This window comes from Balaenoptera acutorostrata, chromosome 3 (genome assembly GCF_949987535.1).
Source record: "Balaenoptera acutorostrata chromosome 3, mBalAcu1.1, whole genome shotgun sequence".
NCBI lineage: Eukaryota > Metazoa > Chordata > Mammalia > Artiodactyla > Balaenopteridae > Balaenoptera > Balaenoptera acutorostrata.
The window spans coordinates 168,703,484-168,724,993 of NC_080066.1; the positions used below are offsets into that span (position 1 = coordinate 168,703,484).

Sequence of the window (21,510 nt, forward strand, 5' to 3'; positions counted from 1 at the left end):
TTCCCTTCAGTCCATCTTCTCACTATAACTGAAGCTAACTTCCAAGAGAACAGCTTTGATATCGTAGCTACTCTTTGAGGTTCCCCATCCTGTACTAAATAAAATCTGCACTGCTTAGCATTGTGGTCAGGTTCTTCATTATCTTACGGAATCTTACCTTTTTAGCTGTGTCTCTTACGTCATACTTCCATCCAGCCTTATCAATCACTTAACCTACCCTTGCCTTCCCCACTTCCAGGCCTAGCTCACAGTTACTATCCCTGTATCTGTTGCTGGTATTTCTATCTCACCCATCCTTTTAAGCTGGTTATCTCAAATGCCTCCTTGCCCTAAAAGCCTTCCCCAGCTCCTCTACTGAGAATAATTATTGCCATCTGCACAGTTCTCTTAACAGTTTGTACGACTGTATTATTTCGAATTCTGCTTTACAGTTTCCTATGTATTTCACAGATCGTCTGTTTCTCGTGTTCTATTGAAAGTTGCTTAGGGGCAGGGATTGTATTCTATTTTATTAATCTCTGTAGCCTTTTGGTGCCTAGGATGCGTCTTGTACAAAATGGAAATGTTTATCCTTTGCAAAAGTCCTCATGGAGAGCCGGGATTTTTGAAACGTCTAAGAACTACCTGTACTTAAGCACGAACTCCACTTAACTTTGTTTAGGACTCACTAGGGCGAGTAACACCTTTTTAAGACGCGCTGTCGTCCAGCTGGTCACACACCTGTGGATCGCTGCCTGGGACCATCAGGTACGTCTGCAAACACGTGCGTGAGAAGCGCTTTCTTCTAAGCTCCTCCTCTGTCCACAGTGACTGGCGGACCAAACGTTCCAATCAGCCCTCCCCGCCTCTTTCGGCAATAGCCAATCACAGACCCCGAGCGCCTCCTGACTACTAGACACTGTTTACTAACAGATCGAAGCTGGGGAATGAGGGGTGTGACCGTTCTGGGAATGTCAGGGAAAGGAAGATTCTGACTGCGCGTGCGGACCAGCGGAGACGGGCGGGGCAGAACTCCGGTCTCACCAATCGGAGCGGTCGCGCTCCTCCCTCTCCTGCCACCCCGCCAAGCAACAACAACTCGAGGAGCGGGGCGGGGCGGTTCGTGACGCGTCAGAGAGGACTGTCCAATGGGAGCCGGCGCTGACAGATGCGCGCGCCCTGTGCCCAATAAGCGATGGCGGCTCGAATGGCTCCTCTACCTTGCTGGCTGTGGGCGGAGCAGCTTGACGGAGGAGGCGGCGGAGCAGGGGGCGGTTTGGTTGCGCGGTACTAGCGGTGCCCGCCGAAGGGGGAGGAGGCGGAGGAGCTAGCCGTGCGGCCAGAGCGGGAAAGCTACTCGTCTCGGCGTCCGAGTTCTGGAGCCGCCGCACCCCGGCTCCTGGGGCTGCAGCGGGAGCTGTGAGGGCCCGGGCGTCCGCTGTCTCCCGGGTCCCCTCGGAGGACCCCGCGGGATCGGGAAAGGGAGAAGATGGAGGAGGAGGGCGGCAGCGGCGGTGGCGGCGCCACAGGGACCAGCAGGGACGGCGGCGCCGGGGGAGAGCAGCTCCTCACTGTCAAGCACGAGCTGCGGACGGGTGAGCGACCCCGCCCTCTGCCGGCCGGGCTGGGCGCTGGGGCGCGCCCCGAGGGCACGCAGGGGTCTGCTCGGGCTGGGGGCACGGGGCCGGGCCGTGGGCGCGGGGGGCGGGCCCTGGGCGGGGCCTCTCGGACGGGGCGGGAGCCCGGGGGTCCCGGGAGGTGGGGGCGCGCCCGAGGGGAGCTGGCGGAAAGTTTTCCCCAGCTCGGGAATGAGCGGCGGGCGCGGGGCGTTGGGGCCCGCGGAGCAGCCGACAGCTGCCTCTTGGCACTGACTCTGAGGATGTCTTTGCGCCCCCTTCCCGCACAGGTGCCACATCTGTCACTGCATCCTGTCTAGGGTGAAAGGTGCACCTTCCTCAGTGCAGGGTGAACGACGCTTAGTTTTGGAGCATGACTCACTTCTCCGCTCCTCTGCTTCCCTAGAGGGGTCCCTAAGGTGCTGCGGTCCTGTGCAAGATGAAAGGGTGGCTTTCCCCCGGCCTTTTCAGGAGTCCAGTCTCTAGTGACATAAAGAGGGATCGCGGGCTCCAGGGACTGAGTGCCTTTATTTGCAATCATCATGAGATACTATACTTGGCCTTAAATTTCTTTCAAAGGTCTCTTGAGAAGAAGGCTCAGTAAATTTGAAGCTCTAGGTAAAAGCGGCTGACTAGCCAGCTTAAGCGCTCACGTTCTGATGTTTGCGATCACTAGAGTCGTCCCAGGCTTTATACTTGTTACGTTATTCGTTATGGGTTGTTCATTTTGGAAAATGCTTATTCGGACTAATCAGTATAGGTTGGGTTTATATTTGTGGAGCCCAGTCTCCTATTAGAGATCCTTTTGCACTTCTGAACAGATAATACATTTTAATGAATTGTTCATTATTACTGTTAAATGTTCTCGTGTTTATTAAGGCTTTTGATTCAGCTTCTTTGGCATATTGGGATACTTTTATTGTGTAGACACAGAGCTTAAATAGCAGGTTTCAAGTGCGTGCCTAGTACACCTTGTTACTGTTTTGAACAGATTGCAAAGTTAGATCTGTCACCCGTTCTTTTATTTTTTTGTTATTACTGGTTAGCGTTACACTGAGCGCCAGTGTGGTGACTTAATTTAAGAGGGATGTCAAATGCATGCTTACTTATTTCAACATTTTTAAACATTGGCTTAAAATCTTTTTTTTTGGTCATTGTGAATTTGTTATGTATCTTGAACCAGTTACTCCATAATTTTTTGGAGTTCCTAACGTAACCTGTGTATGTTTGGCTCGTTTGATTTTTCTCTCTCAATTTAATAGACAACTGATGTTTTCAAAGGGCTATTCAATAATTTATTCAGTAAACATTTATTCAGTATTACTATCTGATTTGTGCCAGGCTCAGTGTCAGGTGTTTTCTGGTGTGGAAATTTTGAATTTTTCTTTTCTTACGTAACGATTCACTGATTTATGTATGTAGACTCGTTCTGTACAGCAAAAGCTACTTGAAATCATATGCTCCTCAGCCATTGACAGTGGTGCAACAAGCAGCTTTTTGCTAAATGACCAAGGAGCAACCTATTTTATTAGTAGTCATCTAACTGCTCAGTTTCTGGATTTTGCAAACAACGCTAGTTTTTAAAAATTTTTTTACAATGCTAGTTTTGTAGAAAACAATGAGAACTGCTTTATTTCCCCTTCTCTACTGTGTGAATCATCAGCTTCAAGTTTGCATTTTAGAAATTTTTCTGATGGATGGTGAGATTATACTGAATTCATTAGTACTGTTAACTGTCAAAGGAAATGAACAGTCACTTTGATTTATTGCTGAACACTGGAACAACTGACCGGATATAGTGGTCAAAAACACTGTTAAAATATAGCTTGAAAGATTCTCTCATCTGCAGCCAACTGGGCCCCTGTCAGCACATGATGCTATAATAGGCACCAAAGTAATTTGATCTGATGTGGTCCCTTGCTTCTCAAAATGTGGACAAGCATATAGTCATATCAAGTCAGCAGCTGGCGATTGCCCGTTTGTGCTCAACATTGTATTGTCTGCTGTAGGATGAGTGAAAAGGCAACAAGTTACATGTAAGGACATGGAAAGTGTTCCAATAGTGTAGGCCAAGTAGCATGGCATCCCTGGACATGGAATTGGAAGACTTAGTTCCAAATCCCAGCTCTGCCAGTTACTAGCTATGTAGACTTGGGCAAGTCATTTCAACTCTTTCACACTCACTTCTCTCATCTACTGAATGTGAAAATTGAATGAGACTGTTGGTTTGGTTGGCACAGATTAGGCGCTCAGGAGATGTTGGTTGCATGTAAATCTGAAGATCACAAGAGTAAAGGATTGATTAGATCAGTTAAACATTTCTTGACACTTTCTGTTTTCTAGGCTAAATGGTACTGATGGTACAAAAAATGACTGAGAAAATTTCTTGCCCTCTGATGGTAGGGGAGGAGGCCATGTAAACCAGTAATTAGGGTATATTGTCATAATGTAATAATAGAAGGATATACAGAGTATAAAGTTAGCAAAGAAGAGGTTTAGGACTTCTAGGTTTCAAATCTAACTCTGTTGAACCACAGCAACAAAAAAGAGCGGGTACTATTGGAAGGGTTATCTTATTCATTTATTCAATAAATATTTCATTACCTCTTAGGTACTGAGTTCTGTTTTATATGCTGGGGTTACAAGACACATGTGGTCTTCCCACTGAAAGGACTGAGTTGCATCAGGAGTCCCTGGAACCAGAGACTGATGCTGTCTGTACTCTCTCCATCTTGAATCTTTGCTTGTCTCTATGTGATGGCTTCATTCTTCTCCACTGCTGTTCACCTTTTTCCACATGGGAAGGAACATGGCTGCTGACAGACCCCAAGTTTTATATCTTACAGCTCTCGGTACCAGAGAGACACTGCCTTTTTATCAGCTTCAGTTACAAAAATATTAGCGAAGGACTTTATTAGCCTGGCTTTGGTAAGGTGCCTACTTTTGGATTGTTCAGCTAAGGCCAGGGAATGGGATCATGTTCTACTAACATGACAGCTACTGTGGTGAACATATGGATGGGGGGGTGGAAGCTAAACTCTTAAAAGAGGAAGGGTTGCTGGGAAGACATTTCCTTAGGTGTCCGTCATTAGGAGAGAGAGCCTAACACTGAGGAGAGGGTCAAGGAAGGGGTATTAGTTACCTATTGCTGTGCAACAAATTATGCCAAAACGTAGTGGCCTAAAGCAACATGATTTCTGTGGGTCAGGAATTCAGGAGTTGCTTAGCCTGATGGTTCTGACTCAGGGTCTCTCATGAGGTTTTAGTCACGATGTTGGCCACGACTGCATTCACCTGAAGACTTGTCTGGGGCAGGAGGTTCCCTTCCAAGACAGCTCACTCACATGTTGTTGGCAAGGTGCTTCAGTTCCTTGCTATGTGGACCTCTCCATAGGGCTGCTTGAATGTCCTCATGACATGACAGCTGGCTCCCCCAGAACAAGTGATTGAATGTGGAAGCTGCAATGTCTTTTTTTGTTAAACAGCTTTTTTGAGATATAATTTACATACCATAAAATCTACTTGTTTTAAGTGTACAATTCAATAAATTTTATAGTTACACAACCATCACCACAGTCTAATTTTAGAACTTTCCATCACCCTAAAAAGAAACGTCTTACCCATTTATATCGGTCACTCCACATTCCCACAACCCATCCCCAACCCTAGGCAACTGCTAATTCTGCTTTCTGTGTATTTGCCTAGGGACATTTCTTATTATGGAACTTTATAATATTTGATCTTTTATCACTGGCTTCTTTTACTAAACATAGTATTTTCAAGATTCATCCATTTGTAACATGTGTCAGCACTTCATTTTTTAAATTGACAGATAATATTTCATTGTGTGGATGTACTGTATTTTATCCATTCATCATTTGATTGACATTTGGGTTGTTTCAACCTTTTGGCTGTTGTGAATAATGCTGCTATGTACGTTTGTGTACAAGTTTCTGCATGGACCTGTGTTTTCATTTTTCTTGGGTACATATTAAGAGTAAAATTATTGGATCACGTGGTAGGTCTATGTTTAACTTAAGTTTTCCAAAGTGACTGCACTGCTTTACAGTCCCACTAGCAAGGGCTCCAGTTTCTCCACATCCTCGCTATCACTTGTTATTGTAGGTCTTTTTGCTTATAGCCAACCTAGTGAGTATGAAGTGGTATCTAACTGTAGTTTTGATTTGTTTCCTAATGACTAATGATGTTGGGCATCTTTTCGTGTACTCATGGGCCATGTGTATATATTTGGAGAAATGTCTATCCAGATCCTTTGCCCATTTTTTAATTGGTTAATTTGTCTTTTTTATTATTATTATGTATTGTAGATACAGATCCCTTATTAGATATATGGTTTACAAATATTTTCTCCCATAAAGTAGATTATCCTTTTTTTTTTTTTTCAGTGATAACCTTAGAAGCACTATAGTCTTTAATTTGATGAAGTCCAATTTATTTCTTTTTTCTTTTCTTTCTCTTGCTTTTGGTATTGTATCTAAGAAATCATTGACTAATTCAAAGTCACAAAGATTTTATATCTCTGTTTCCTTCTAAGGGTTGTATGATTTTAGCTGTTACATTTAGGTTTTTGCCTCATTTGTTGAAAGGCTATTCTTTTCCCATTTTATTTTCTCAACACTCTTGTCAAAAATCAATTGACTATAGACATATGGATTTAGTTTTGGACTCTCAATTCAATTCCACTGATTTTTGTGTCTGTCCTTATGCCATCACCACACTGTCTTGACTACTGTAACTTTTTAGTAAGTTTTGAAATTGGGAATTGTGAGTCTTCCAGCCTTGTTCTTCTTTTTCAAAATTGTTTTGGCTATTTTGGATCCCTTGAATTTCCATATGAATTTTAGAATTAGCTTGTCAATATTTCTGCAAAGAAGCCAACTATGATTCTGGTAGGGATTGCATTAAATCTGTAGATCAATTTTGGGAGTGTTGCCATCTTAGCATATTAAATCTTGTGATTTATGAACATGGAATGTTTTTCCATTAATTTAGATCTTCTTTCATTTCTTTAAACATTTTGTAGTTTTCAGACTATATGTTTACACTTCTTGTGTTAAATTTATTCCTAAATATTTTATTCTTTTTGCTGCTATTGTAAAATAATTATTTTCTTAGTTTAATTTTTGGATCGTTCACTAAAAGTATATAGAGATACAACTTATTTTTGTATATTAATCTTGTATCCTGCAACCTTGCTGAACTAGTATATTAGTTCTAATGTTTTTTTATTGGATGTCTTACAAGATCACATCATCTGCAAATAGAGATAGTTTTACTTCTTCCTTTCCAATGTGTATGACTTTTATTTAGTTTTCTTGCTTAATTGTCTTGGCTGGAACCTTCAGCACAGTATTCAATAGAATTGGTGAAAGCACACATCCTTGTCTTATTCCTGATCTTAGGGGGAAAGCTTTAGTCTTTCACCATTAAGTATGAAGTTAGCTGTGGGTTTTTCATAGATACCCTTTATTAGATTGAGGAAATTCTCTTCTTTTCCTAATTTGTTTGGGTGTTTTTAATCATGAAAAGGCGTCGAATTTTTTTTTTTTTTGCATTTAGGGAAATGATCACGTGGGTTTTTTGTTTGTTTTTATTGATAAGGTGTATTACATTAATTAATTTTGGAGTGTTAAGCCAACCTTGTATTCCTGGGATAAATCCCTCTTGGTAATGTGTATAATTCTTTTTATACACCACGCTGGATTCAGTTTGCTAGTGTTTTGTAGAGGATTTTTGTGTCTATATTCATAAGAGGTATTTGTCTCTAGTTTTGTTTTTCTGTGATGTCTCTGTCTGGCTTCCCCAAAATATGCTTGATTGATTTCTGCCTCCAATTAAAGATCGTACATATTTGATTGCTGTCATCCATACTTAGGGTCTTCTAAGTAAAGGCTAACAGAGGTTGAGGGTGGATTATATTTCTAGCTCTGCCCCAAACTTGATGTGTGACTTGAGATAAATCATTTTGCCTTTCTGAGCCTAAGTTTACTGATCCATAAAGTAAAGGTGTTGGACTGAGTTATATCCAAAGTACTTACCAGCATTAAGTTGGTCTTCAATGGAATTTCTATGGAAATCTTGGTATAGGCAAAAGTCAGAAGTGCTGATTTACTTTAAAAGATAATTCTGTTTTGCCAGAGGATTCATGATTGAATCCCATTGAAAAATAATTCCCTGATGCTCTTTGAATATGATTCCATTTATAATGATTTTATTTATACTTAGCTTTTTAGGAACATAATGATTATCTAGAAAAAGACACTTTGAAAAATTTCAGTGACAATCTTAGTTATCTGTGAGAACAATGCAGCTCTCCTTTTTTATATTATACACGTATAAATATATATTGTGTTTGTGTGTGTACTTTTCCCTTTTTTTCACACTTTCCTCACCTTGGGAAGAGTAGGCAGAACTTGTGCTCTATCTTTAGCTTTATAGGATACATTGGATGGTCAAAATATAAATAGGTTTTTGATAGTACCCTATCTTAATTCCCTAGAGCCTAGACTTATAAGAAAATCCCTTCTTTCTACCATGAGTTTTAGAGATTAAGAAAATGATCTACGACTTCCCTGGTGACACAGTGGTTAAGAATCTGCCTGCCCATGCAGGGGACACAGGTTCGAGCCCTGGTCTGGGAAGATCCCACATGCCGCGGAGCAACTAAGCCTGTGCGCCACAACTACTGAGCCTGCGCTCTAGAGCCTGCGAGCCACAACTACTGAGCCCACGTGACACAACTACTGAAGCCCATGTGCCTAGAGCCCGTGCTCCGCAACAAGAGAAGCTACTGCAATGAGAAGCCCACCAATGTAATGAAGAGTAGCCCCCGCTTGCCGCAACTAGAGGAAGCCCACGTGCAGCAAGAAAGACCCAACGCAGCCAAAAATAAATAAATTAATTAATTAAAAAAAGAAAAGAAAATGATCTATTTGGGCACAGTAGGTGGCATCTCAGCCCTTAAATCAAGGGGGATTCAAGTATATTTTGTGTTTGCAGTCTATAACAGGGGTGGGGGGTTGGTGGGGGGGAGCTCCTCAGGTGACAAGTCAACTGTTGTATCAGACCCAACATTAACCTCTACTGCAAAGCAAGAAAAAGTCATGAAACCTCAGCTTCCTGGAGACATAAGTGATCTGATGGGCAGGATTGAATTCTTCCCCTGAAAAAGAAGCTAATGCTTGGTGAAAATTCCTCTAGGGAAAATCTAGCATAATAGCATCATGTGTTGACTGAAGCTTCACAGTTAAATACAGTGTTGAGAGATGTCAATCCCAAAATGCTGTGGGCGGGAGGGGTTGTCACAGTTTTCTCCTTTGAGCTCCTGTAATGATTTACAGATCTTGGTGCACCTCAATGGTATGAGCACTCCTACATTCCTCTTGTTTTTCAGGGAAGATGAATAGGGTCTAAAATAGAATCTTGCCCTCATTATGTTTGTCTCTAGCAGTGCCCCCGTGGGTTCAACTATATCTGTTCCTCCAAAAATCAAGGAAGTTCTCTGGACTTTATACCTTCCTAAAGTTGTGAGTGAGCTGGCTAGTTCACTTTTTTTTTTTTCTTTAGTACTCAGTAGGCACCCTGCCCTGTGACTGCAGGGAGAATAGGGAGTTAAAGTTCCCGATTTTGGGCACAGTATTCGGTATTGCAGTTTTATGTATTTCACACTCAAGTTTTTGTGGCGGTGTGCTTCTTTTTATATAATTAGTGTGTTCCTGACAAAACATTGTGTAAATAATATTTTTGTATATCAAATTATTTGGAATAAAGAAGGTAAACTTGGTACTTAAAAGAATTCTATGATTAACTCTTGAAATAAAAATACTTTTGATTAAGTTTTCCATTTGTGGCTTTACTGTTATTATGTAAATTTGGCTTTACATTGTTATTTTTCTGACACATCATTACAATTTGTAAATTGCAGGTAGCTGCAAACAGGTAAATAGAGTCTTGTGTGGTAGGCTGAAAAATACACCTCCTCCCCCCAAGATGTCCATGTCCTAACCTGTAAATGTTTCTGTACATGGCAAAGAGACCTTGCAGATGTGATTAAGGATGGGGAGTTATCCAGGTGGGTCCAATGTAATCACAGGGTTCTTATGAGAGGGAGGTAGGCAGGTCAGAGAGAAGGTGTTGTGAGAATGGAAATAGAGGGAGAGAAGATGCAACAGTGGCATCAGAGATTGGACTGAAGCCATTGCTGGAAGGGGGCCATGAGCCAAGGCATGTGAGCAGGCTCTAGACGGTGAAGAACAGATAGTCCCCTGGAGTGTCCAAAAGGAATGCAGCTCTACTGTCACTTGATTTTAGCTCCTTAAGACCTGGTTTGAGACTTCTGATCTCTAGAACTATAATAAGACAGATTTATGTTGTTCATAAACCATGAAGTTTATGTAATTTTTTACAGCAGCAATAGGGAACTAACACATCTTGCTTAAGATTGGATGAACCAGGAGATAATTTTGCCCCAGGCTTGGGTAACTGAATAGGATAACAATGTGAAGCAGTTAGTCATTTAAACAACTATTTAGTAGAAAATGGTAACCAATGTCATTCTTAGTAGAAGTAGAATGATGTCGTCTCTAGGGAATCCCCAAGAAGACATTCCTTTCCGATCTTAGTACCAAGTCTAGCTGAGCTGCTTTGACCAGCTGTTCTGTTTTTCATAGGAATGCTGTGAAGTGGATCCCTGGAGCAGACCTCTTTTATCAAGTTGGTGGCTAGAATGCTTCACATCTCAAGCCTACACCACATAAAATTGTGGTCTGGCATGCATCTTGAGCCTCTTCCTGGTGTCATTTTCTGTCCCTAATCTTTCTTCTTATTTTTCTTTCTTCTTTTCTTATGCTTTAGTTATTTTGCCTTAAGTCTTTTCTGGGCCAAGAGAGGAATTAGGTAAATATATAATTAAATGCATTTATATACAAACACATAGATACAAACCATGAGTAAGATGGACAATATGGAAAGATATTTGACTTTGTACCCAGTATTTTGCTTCTTAAATAAAATCTTTGTCGTGATGTTCGTGCTATTTTTATATTTCTTCTAAAAAGAAAAAAAAGTGAGGTCTCCGATTAATTAATACCATTTTAGAGTTTTAAAAAATACATAAGGAGAAATCAATAAAATCAAGGCATACTTTTAAAAAGAAATTTTATTGGCAAGATGGTGGAAGTCATACACAGGGCTGTCTTTGTACCAGGCAGTTTTCTACATTAGTGGAATATCCCATCATTAATAGGAAAATTCAGTCAACTGAAGTACTCTGTCCTCAAACCACTTCAATACTGGAGTGGAATTACATGTTTTTCCTAAAGGAAAAACTATTTAAAATATGTAATAAGGATAATGTTGCCCTTCATATCTAAATGAATGGTGTTGCATCAAGAGGGCATGAACACTTAGCAGTAGATTTGCATTAACCCTTTCCCATGAAGTTGCCCATTTTTCCTTTATACCACTGTCCTTTGTTTGTAAGGAAACATCATAATTAGGGCTAGAGTAGGACAAATCTAATGGGCACACACAAATCAAACTTGTAACTTTGACGTAATTTTGTCATATATAAGTTGGGCAAAACAGTCACGGTTTTATTCATCCATTAAGGATTTGTTGACACTGTGTGCCTGGCACCATAGCAGATGCTGGGTTTTAGCAGGGAACAAGTTAGACATGGCTTCTACCTTCATTGAACTATACCTAAGAGAAAGACCTTAAATACATAATCATGCAACTAACCATATGATTGCAATTGTGATAAACGGTGAAGAAGTACAGGTTCTATGAGAGAGTCTAACAGGGTGGCCAGGCCTCAGGGGAGGGGTGAGGGAAGTGGGAATGTTCAAGCTGAGGCCCTGGCTATCATGGGGTGAAGAGTAGGGGGGACAGTTAAGCATTTCTGACAAAGGAAGTAACACAGATGGCCCTGAAGTGGGAAATGGCTTGGCATGCTGGGGTTACTGGAAGAAAGGCCTTTGTGGCTTGGGCATCGTGTCCAAGCAGGAAAGTCACAGGAAATGGGGCTGAGAAGGTAGCCAGGGCTGTTTGTGCAGGGTTCTGTAGGTGATAATAAGGCATTCAGGCATTATCCTGAGTGCAGTGTGAAGCTGTTAAAGGATTTTTCAGAGATTAGTTTTGTACTGTAAAAAATGACTCCCTTGCTGTGAGGAGGATGGAAGGAAAGATTGTCTGAAGGGAGACCAGTTAGGAGGCTATTGCTGAAGTTCAGATGGAATATACAAGTTTGGGTAACAATTAGAGATTAAGAATCATGAATATGTTTGAGATATATTTAGGAGATAGAATCAGCAGAACTTGGTGTGGTAGTGATATGGGATTTTCGAGCTGGAACAAACATATGTTTGAAGGTACCATTTGTTCAAATGGTGTATTAATTTTCAGTGGCCACATAACAAATCACCACAAACTTAGTGGCTTGTAATAGCACCCATTTATCAGCTCACAATTTGATAAGTTAAAATTTTCCATGGCATGGCTGAAATTAAGATGGTAGCCAGACAGAGTGCTTGTCTGGAGGCTTTGGGTGAAAGTCCACTTCTAAGCTCATTGCTGTAGTTGCCAGATTTGCGTTCCTGTAGTCTTGGTCTGAGGTCTCAGTTTCCTCGACGGCTGTCGGCCAGGGGCCTCTGTTGGCTGGTAGAGGCCATCTGCATTCCTTCTCATTTGGCCCCTCCATCTTCAGGCATCAAAGGTGTGTCACATGCTTCCCGTGCTTTGACTCTCTGACTTCCAGATCTTCTCTGGGCTTCATGTGATTAGGTCAGACTACCTAGACAATCTTCCCATCATGAGGTCAACTGAGTTGGGACCTTAATTACATCTACAACAAAATCCCTTTATCCTAAGAGTGATATTTCATCTTATTCAATCACTCAAGGGAAGGAGGTCATGCAAAGGGTCATTGGGGTCATCTTAGAATTCTGCCTTAGAACTCACAGATGGTGAACCAGGGGAGTTGCATTTGGAGTGGGCAGAAAAGATAGGACCTAGTTGTATACAGGTCAAGTTTTGAGATACCTTTGACATATTCTAATGGACACATATGGTAATAGTAATCATGGTAATGAAACCTTGCTATGTGCTACAAAGGATCAATAGGTGCTTTTATCAACTCACTTAATCCACACAATAACTTATGAAGTAAGTACTGTTATTATTATTCCAATTTTACAGATGGGGAAACTGTAAAGGTCACCAACTTGCACAGGATTACCCCGGAAGTAAGTAGAAGGACTAGTTTTGAAGCCCAAGTGGTCTGGCCCCCAGGCTCATCTAAACTATTGTGCTTTCATTCATCAGTGGGACATGGGTCTGGAGCTCAGAAAAGATGTCTGGGCTGCAGGTAAAAATTCTAGCATCACTGGCATTTAGATGACTTTTAAAGCCCAGGTGCAGAGAGATCATCTTAGGAGAAATTGTCAAATAGAAAAAGGAAGAGGACTCAGAACTGGGCCCTGAAAACTCCAAAATGTAGAGGACGGATTGGAAAGGAGTTGCTGAGAAAGAATACAGAGGAGGAACAGCCAGGAAAAAAAAACAGAAGAAAACCTAGGAAAGTTGTGGTGTTGGGGAAGGCAAAGAGGAAAAAGTGCTTCAAGGGGTATGTGTCAGATCTGACTGAGCAGCTAATGACCTTATCAAGAGCAATTTTAGTGGAGATTTGGTGGGAGAGGCCAGATTGGAATGGGTTGAGGAGTGGATGCAAGTGAAAACTTTTGAGAGGCTTGGTTCCGGAGGGGATTAAAGAGAGAGACTTAGCCAGAGGCGAATGTGTGGTTCAGGGGGAGGGTTATTTTTTGTTATTTTAAGATGAGTGATGCTAGAACACATTTAGTGTGAATCCATTACAGAGAAAGAGAGAGAGGGAGAAACAGAAAGAGAGATACTGAAAATACAAAACAAGGGGGGATAGCTGAGGGCACCAAAGTCCCTGAGAAGGGGGACATGGGGATCGGAGGGGAGCAATTGGCCTCTGCTAGGAGAAGGCCCATTGCTTCTATTATGATAGGGAAGAGAGGGCAGATACAGGTGCATTTGTAGATTTGGTGGCAGGAAGATATGGGAGTTTTGAGCACATGGATTTTTTGTTTCTTCTCTGAATTGTGAAGAAAGGCAATTCTTTATTCAAGAAGAGAAAAATAGCTTCATTGTTTTAAAAAAGTGTTATTCTGGTCTTTAAAATTTTTTTAGATACAGAAAAACACAAAAAATTGACACAGAATTCAATATTTAATTAATTAATTTATTTTGGCTGCACCGGGTCTTAGTTGCAGCACGTGGGATCTTTGTTGTGGCATACATGCGGGATCTAGTTCCCCGACCAGGGATCCAACCCCGGCCTCCTGCATTGGGAGCACGGAGTCTTACCCACTGGATCACCAGGGAAGTCCCGACACAGAATTCACGTACTATAAGATGAAAGTTTATGGTAGAATGTTGTAGAACAACGTACAGAAAGAGGTTTTCAGGCATAGCCATTGAAATGCTTCTGTGCTTTCCACAGAGGTCATTCCCTGAACATGTTCTCTGGATCATGCCAAAATTCTTGGTAAGCATAATGTTCTTTTTGAAGTGTTTTATATTTAGTTCAGTTCTTCTTAGTTAAATTTATTTGGTACATGTATTGGAAAAAAAGGCTGTTTGTTACTGCTTTATAAGCATTTCTTATTGACTCAGTTTTCATATTGGCTCAATCATGTAATTGCAGAATCAATTGGATAAGTAAACACTGCTGTTTTATACACTGAAAGTACAGTGAGTCTTAAGGGCAAGTGACCCCAGCAATAAGAGAAAAAGTGGGCAGCATTGTTTTAAAGTACACGGATATTAAATATAACTTTGTTCTGCCTCCAGCAGAATGTTGTCCACAGACATGGTTTGAGGCCCAACCACAAATCTAAACAGCTTCAGAATAGCTTACCACAGGGCAGTTAAAAGGAACCTAATGTGCTAGCTACTTAGCTTAGTTTCAAGGTCTCACATAGTCCTCAGGATGGGGCTAACTGGACCCTGCAGACAGGGGTTAAAGATTTTAGATTTCAGAGTTGTGTATGTGCTGTCAGTACAATGCTGGACACCCCCAAATGAGAGTTTATCTGGTAAAGTGTTTTATAAATTATTTCTCCCTGACAAAAAGGGAAAAAAGAACTGAAATAGCAGAGAAAGATTTTTTTCTCACTGCATACAATTGTCACCTTTTGACTGAAACTAAATTAGTCCAAGATGCTTATGTTTTTGCATCGTTGAGTAAGAAAAGGCAAGGTTTTACAAGAAAAGTTATTTTACAACTTCATTGGTTTGGTCCCAGTAAATTAGATGCTAACTACGTATTTCCTAGTTGGTATGTGAAGAACAAATCCAGGCATGTTAAATGAAGATGATTGAGTCATATTGTGCTCTCACACCTCTTTTTGAAATCTTCGGAGAACTCACTCTATTTTTTCCCCTCTTTCCCTGATCCTCAGGCTCCTCTTCCTACAAACACAGTTGAACCATCTTGTTAAAAAAAAAAAAAATCCTCCGTGGCTCTCTAGTTTTTGCTATCATTCCCTTTCCCACCAGATGTTGAGAGAGCAGTTTATACCAGCTGTTTCTGCTTCTTTATCTTCCGTTCACTCTTTGATGTGCTGTACCATCAGACTTACAACTCAATCTCCCCGCCAAAAGTGTTCTCTCTAAAATTACTGTCTCCCGGTTCTCATAATCTGGTAGAAATGTCTCTGCTTTATCTTACTTAACCCCTTTAGAGTGGTTGGCGCTTGAACATGGGCTCTGCCCTTCCCTTACCCAGTGATACTGTGCTCCTCCTCCTGGCTCTGCTCTGTCACTGACTGCCGCATCTCCCTCTTTCACTGGCCTCCATCCCTCTACTTGTCTCTTACATATTGGTAATCTGTTGTCAGCCCTCTTTTCCTCTAACTCTGCATATACTCTTCCTGGGAAATCAAATATCATGGCTTGAACTACCATCCAAGTCTCTATTTTCAGCTTATGTCTCTTTCTTGAGTTCCTTATCAGTTACGCCCAACTGCCTACTGAACGTAAGACATCTGGGTAGCCCTCAGGAACCACATACTCTCATGTTGAAGGGTGCTTTTTCCTCCAACTTTGCAGGTTTTAATCCTGCCAGGACCCTAGCTACCATGACCAGCTTGCGGGATCTTGGTTCCCAGGCCGGAGGTCAGGCCCGAGCTCCTGTGGTGGGAGCTCTGAGTCCAAACCGCTGGACTAAGAGAGAACCTCAGACCCCAGGGACTGTTAATCGGAGTGAGGCCTCCCAGAGGGCCTAATTTCAGCACCAAGACCTGGCTCTATCCAACTGCCTGCAAACTCCAGTGCTGGACGCCTCAGACCAAACAACCAGTAAGACAGGAATACAGCCCCACCCATCAAGAAAAAAAAAAAAAAGAAACGACAAAAATATATGTTACAGACAAAGGAGCAAGGTAAAAACCTACAAGACCAAATAAATGAAGACGAAATAGGCAACCTACCTGAAAAAGAATTCAGAGTAATGATAGTAAAGATGATCCATAATCTTGGAAACAGAATAGAGAAAATACAAGAAACATTTAACAAGGATCTAGGAGAACTAAAGAGCAAACAAACAGTTATGAACAACAGAATAACTGAAATTAAAAATAATCTGGAAGGAATCAATAACAGAATCACTGAGGCATAAGAATGGATAAGTGAGCTGGAAGATAAAATGGTAGAAATAACTGCCAGGGAGCAGGATAAAGAAAAAAGAATGAAAAGAATTGAGGACAGTCTCAGAGACCTCTGGGACAATATTAAAGGCACCAACATTCGAATTATAGGGGTACCAGAAGAAGAAGAGAAAAAGAAAGGGTCTGAGAAAATATTTGAAGAGACTATAGTTGAAAACTTCCCTAACATGGAAAAGGAAATAGTCAATCAAGTCCAGGAAGTGCAGAGAGTCCCATACAGGATAAACCCAAAGAGAAACATGCCGAGACACATACTAATAAAACTATAAAAAATCAAATACAAAGAAAAAATATTAAAAGCAGCAAGGGAAAAGCAACAAATAACATACAAGGGAATCCCCATAAGGATAACAGCTGATCTTTCAGCAGAAACTCTGCAAGCCAGAAGGGAGTGACAGGACATATTTAAAGTGATGAAAGGGAAAAACCTACAACCAAGATTACTCTACCCAGCAAGGATCTCATTCAGATTCGACAGAGAGATTAAAACCTTTACAGACAAGCAAAAGTTAAGAGAATTCAGCACCACCAAACGAGCTTTACAACAAATGCTAAAGGAACTTCTCTAGGCGGGAAACACAAGAGAAGGAAAAGACCTACAAAAACAAACCCAAAACAATTAAGAAAATGGTAATAGGAACATACATAATGATAATTACCTTAAATGTAAATGGATTAAATGCTCCAACCAAAAGAAAAAGACTAGCTGAATTGGTACAGAAACAAGACCCATACATATGCTGTCTACAAGAGACCCACTTCAGACCTAGGGACACATACAGACTGAAAGTGAGGGGATGGAAAAGGATATTCCATGCCAATGGAAATCAAAAGAAAGCTGGAGTAGCAATTCTCATATCAGACAAAATAGACTTTAAAATAAAGACTATTACAAGAGACAAAGGAGGACACTACATAATGATCAAGTGATCGATCCAGGAAGAAGATATAACAATGGTAAATATTTATGCATCCAACATAGGAGCACCTCAATACATAAGGCAAATGCTAACAGCCATAAAAGGGGAAATTGACAGTAACACAATCATAGTAGGGGACTTTAACACCCCACTTTCACTGATGGACAGATCATCCAAAATGAATATAAATAAGGAAACACAAGCTTTAAATGATACATTAAACAAGATGGACTTAATTGATATTTATAGGACATTCCATCCAAAAACAACAGAACACACTTTCTTCTCAAGTGCTTATGGAACATTCTCCAGGATAGACCATATCTTGGGTCACAAATCAAGCCTTGGTAAATTTAAGAAAATTGAAATCGTATCAAGTATCTTTTCTGACCACAATGCTATGAGACTAGATACCAATTACAGGGGAAAAAAACTGTAAAAAATACAAACACATGGAGGCTAAACAGTACACTACTAAATAACCAAGAGATCAAAGAGGAAATCAAAAAATACCTAGAAACAAAAGACAATGAAAACACAATGACCCAAAAGCTATGGGATGCAGCAAAAGCAGTTCTAAGAGGGAAGTTTATAGCAATACAATCCTACCTCAAGAAACAAGAAAAATCTCAAATAAACAACCTAACCTTACACCTAAAGCAATTAGAGAAAGAAGAACAAAAAAACCCCAGAGTTAGCAGAAGGAAAGAAATCATAAAGATAAGATCAGAAATAAATGAAAAAGAAATGAAGGAAACAATAGCAAAGATCAGTAAAACTAAAAGCAGGTTCTTTGAGAAGATAAACAAAATTGATAAACCGTTAGCCAGACTCATCAAGAAAAAAAGGGAGAAGACTCAAATCAACAGAATTAGAAATGAAAAAGGAGAAGTAACAACTGACACTGCAGAAATACAAAGGATCATGAGAGAATACTACAAGCAGCTATATGCCAATAAAATGGACAACCTGGAAGAAATGGACAAATTATTAGAAAAGCACAACCTTCTGCGACTGAACTAGGAAGAAATAGAAAATATAAACAGACCAATCACAAACACTGAAATTGAAACTGTGATTAAAAATCTTCCAACAAACAAAAGCCCAGGACCAGATGGCTTCACAGGCAAATTCTATCAAGCATTTAGAGAAGAGTTAACACCTATCCTTCTCAAACTCTTCCAAAATATAGCAGAGGGAGGAACACTCCCAAACTCATTCCACGAGGCCACCATCACCATGATACCAAAACCAAAGATGTCACACACACACACACACACACACAAAACTACAGGCCAGTATCACTGATAAACATAGATGCGGAAATCCTCGACAAAATACTAGCAAACAGAATCCAACAGCACATTAAATGGATCATACACCATGATCAAGTGGGGTTTATCCCAGGAATGCAAGGATTCTTCAATATATGCAAATCAATCAATGTGATACACCATATTAACAACTTGAAGGATAAAAACCATATGATAATCTCAATAGATGCAGAAAAAGCTTTTGACAAAATTCAACACCCATTTATGGTAAAAACTCTCCAGAAAGTGGGCATAGAGGGAACCTACCTCAACATAATAAAGGCCATATATGACAAACCCACAGCCAACACTGTTCTCAGTGGTGACAAACTGAAACCATTTCCTCTAAGATCAGGAACAAGACAAGGTTACCCACTCTCACCACTGTTACTCAACATAGTTTTGGAAGTTTTAGCCACAGCAATCAGAGAAGAAAAAGAAATAAAAGGAATCCAAATCAGAAAAGGAGAAGTAAAACTGTCACTGTTTGCAGATGACATGATACTATACATAGAGAATCCTAAAGATGCTACCAGAAAACTACTAGAACTAATCAATAATGATTTTGGTAGAGTAGCAGGATGCAAAATTAATGTACAGAAATCTCTTGCATTCCTATACACTAATGATGAAAAATCTGAAAGAGAAATTAAGGAAACACTCCCATTCACCATTGCAACAAAAAGAATAAAATACCTAGGAATAAACCTACCTATGGAGACAGAAGACCTGTATACAGAAAACTATAAGACACTGATGAAAGAAATTAAAGACGATACAAACAGATGGAGAGATATACCATGTTCTTGGATTGGAAGAATTAACATTGTGAAAATGACTCTACTACCCAAAGCAATCTACAGATTCAATGCAATCCCTATCAAACTACCAATTGCATTTTTCACAGAACTAGAACAAAAAATTTCACAATTTGTATGGAAACACAAAAGACCCTGAATAGCCAAAGCAATCTTGAGAAAGAAAAATGGAGCTGGAGGAATCAGGCTTCCAGACTTCAGACTATACTACAAAGCTACAGTAATCAAGACAGTATGGTACTGGCACAAAAACAGAAATATAGATCAATGGAACAGGATAGAAAGCCCAGAGATAAACCCACGCACATATGGTCACCTTATCTTTGATAAAGGAGGCAAGAGTATACAATGGATAAAAGACATCCACTTCAATAAGTGGTGCTGGGAAAACTGTACAGCTACATGTAAAAGAATGAAATTAGAACACTTCCTAACATCATACACAAAAATAAACTCAAAATGGATTAAAGATCTAAATGTAAGGCCAGACACTATAAAACTCTTAGAGGAAAACATAGGAAGAACACTCTTTGACATAAATCACAGCAAGATCCTTGTTGACCCACCTCCTAGAGAAATGGAAATGAAAACAAAAATAAACAAGTGGGACCTAATGAAACGTAAAAGCTTTTGCACAGCAAAGGAAACCATAAACAAGGTGAAAAGACAGCCCTCAGAATGGGAGAAAATATTTGCAAACAAAGCAACTGACAAAGGATTAATCTCCAAAATATACAAGCAGCTCATGCAGCTGAATATCAAAAAAACAAACAACGCAATCCAAAAATGGGCAGAAGACCTAAATAGACATTTCTCCAAAGAAGATATACAGATTGCCAACAAACACATGAAAGGATGCTCAACATCACTAATCATTAGAGAAATGCAAATCAAAACTACAATGAGGTATCCCCTCACACCGGTCAGAAAGGCCATCATCAAAAAATCTACAAACGATAAATGCTGGAGAGGGTGTGGAGAAAAGGGAACCCTCTTGCACTCTTTGTGGGAATATAAATTGATACAGCCACTATGGAGAACAGTAGGGAGGTTCTTTAAAAAACTAAAAATAGATTTACCATATGACCCAGCATTCCCACTACTGGGCATATACCCTGAGAAAACCATAATTCAAAAAGAGTCATGTACCACAGCGTTCATTGCAGCACTATTTACAGTAGCCAAGACATGGAAGCAACCTAAGTGTCAATTGACAGATGAATGGGTAAAGAAGATGTGGCACATATATACAATGGAATATTATTCAGCCATAAAAAGAAACGAAATTGAGTTATTTGTAGTGAGCTGGATGGAGCTAGAGTCTGTCATACAGAGTGAAGTAAGTCAGAAAGAGAAAAACAAATACCATATGCTAACACATATATATGGAATAAAAAAAAATGGTTCTGATGAACCTAAGGGCAGGACAGGAATAAAGATGCAGACGTAGAGAACGGGCTTGAGGACACGTGGAGGGGGACGTATAAGCTGGGACAAAGTGAGAGTAGCATTGACATATACACACTACCAAATGTAAAGTAGATAGCTAGTGGGAAGCAGCCGCCTAGCACAGGGAGATCAGCCAGTGCTTTGTGACCACCTAGAGGGGTGGGATAGGGAGGGTGGGAGGGAGACGCAAGAGGGAGGGGATATCGGGATATATGTATGCGTATAGCTGATTCACTTCGTTGTACAGCAGAAACTAACACAACATTGTAAAGCAATTATACTCCAATAAAGATGTTAAAAAAAAAGGATACGGGAGGATTGTGTAGGTGATATGCAAATACCACACCATTTTATGTAAGGGGCTTGAGCATCCTCAGATGATTTTGGTGGAGGAGATGGCTCCTGGGACCAATTCCCCTGTGAATACCAAGGGACGACTCTAAATGCTTCTCTGTATTGATCCTAAAGTGGAGAATTCTGAGAGGCATCCCATAAGTTCCTCAAAAGGTCCACATTAGATTGAGTTGATAATGCATCCTTGTATCGGCTTTTTCTTTTTCTCTCTTTCACTCTCCTGAGTTCTTCCTCACTCCTTCTCACTGGGATTACCTTCCAAATGAACCGCTTACACGTGAGTCCCG

General features: G+C 40.5%; 1 protein-coding gene across 1 annotated transcript in view; it reads left to right on the forward strand.

Moving 5' to 3' along the window:
• The first annotated feature begins 1,219 nt into the window (after positions 1-1,219).
• The window catches only part of RPS6KA5 (ribosomal protein S6 kinase A5), a 186,888-nt gene continuing 166,597 nt past the window's right edge, over positions 1,220-21,510 (forward strand). The window contains exon 1 of the mRNA XM_007180869.3: positions 1,220-1,574. Coding sequence (XP_007180931.1) covers positions 1,469-1,574 — 106 coding nt within the window. The 5' untranslated portion in view covers positions 1,220-1,468. The remainder of the gene's footprint in view (positions 1,575-21,510) is intronic.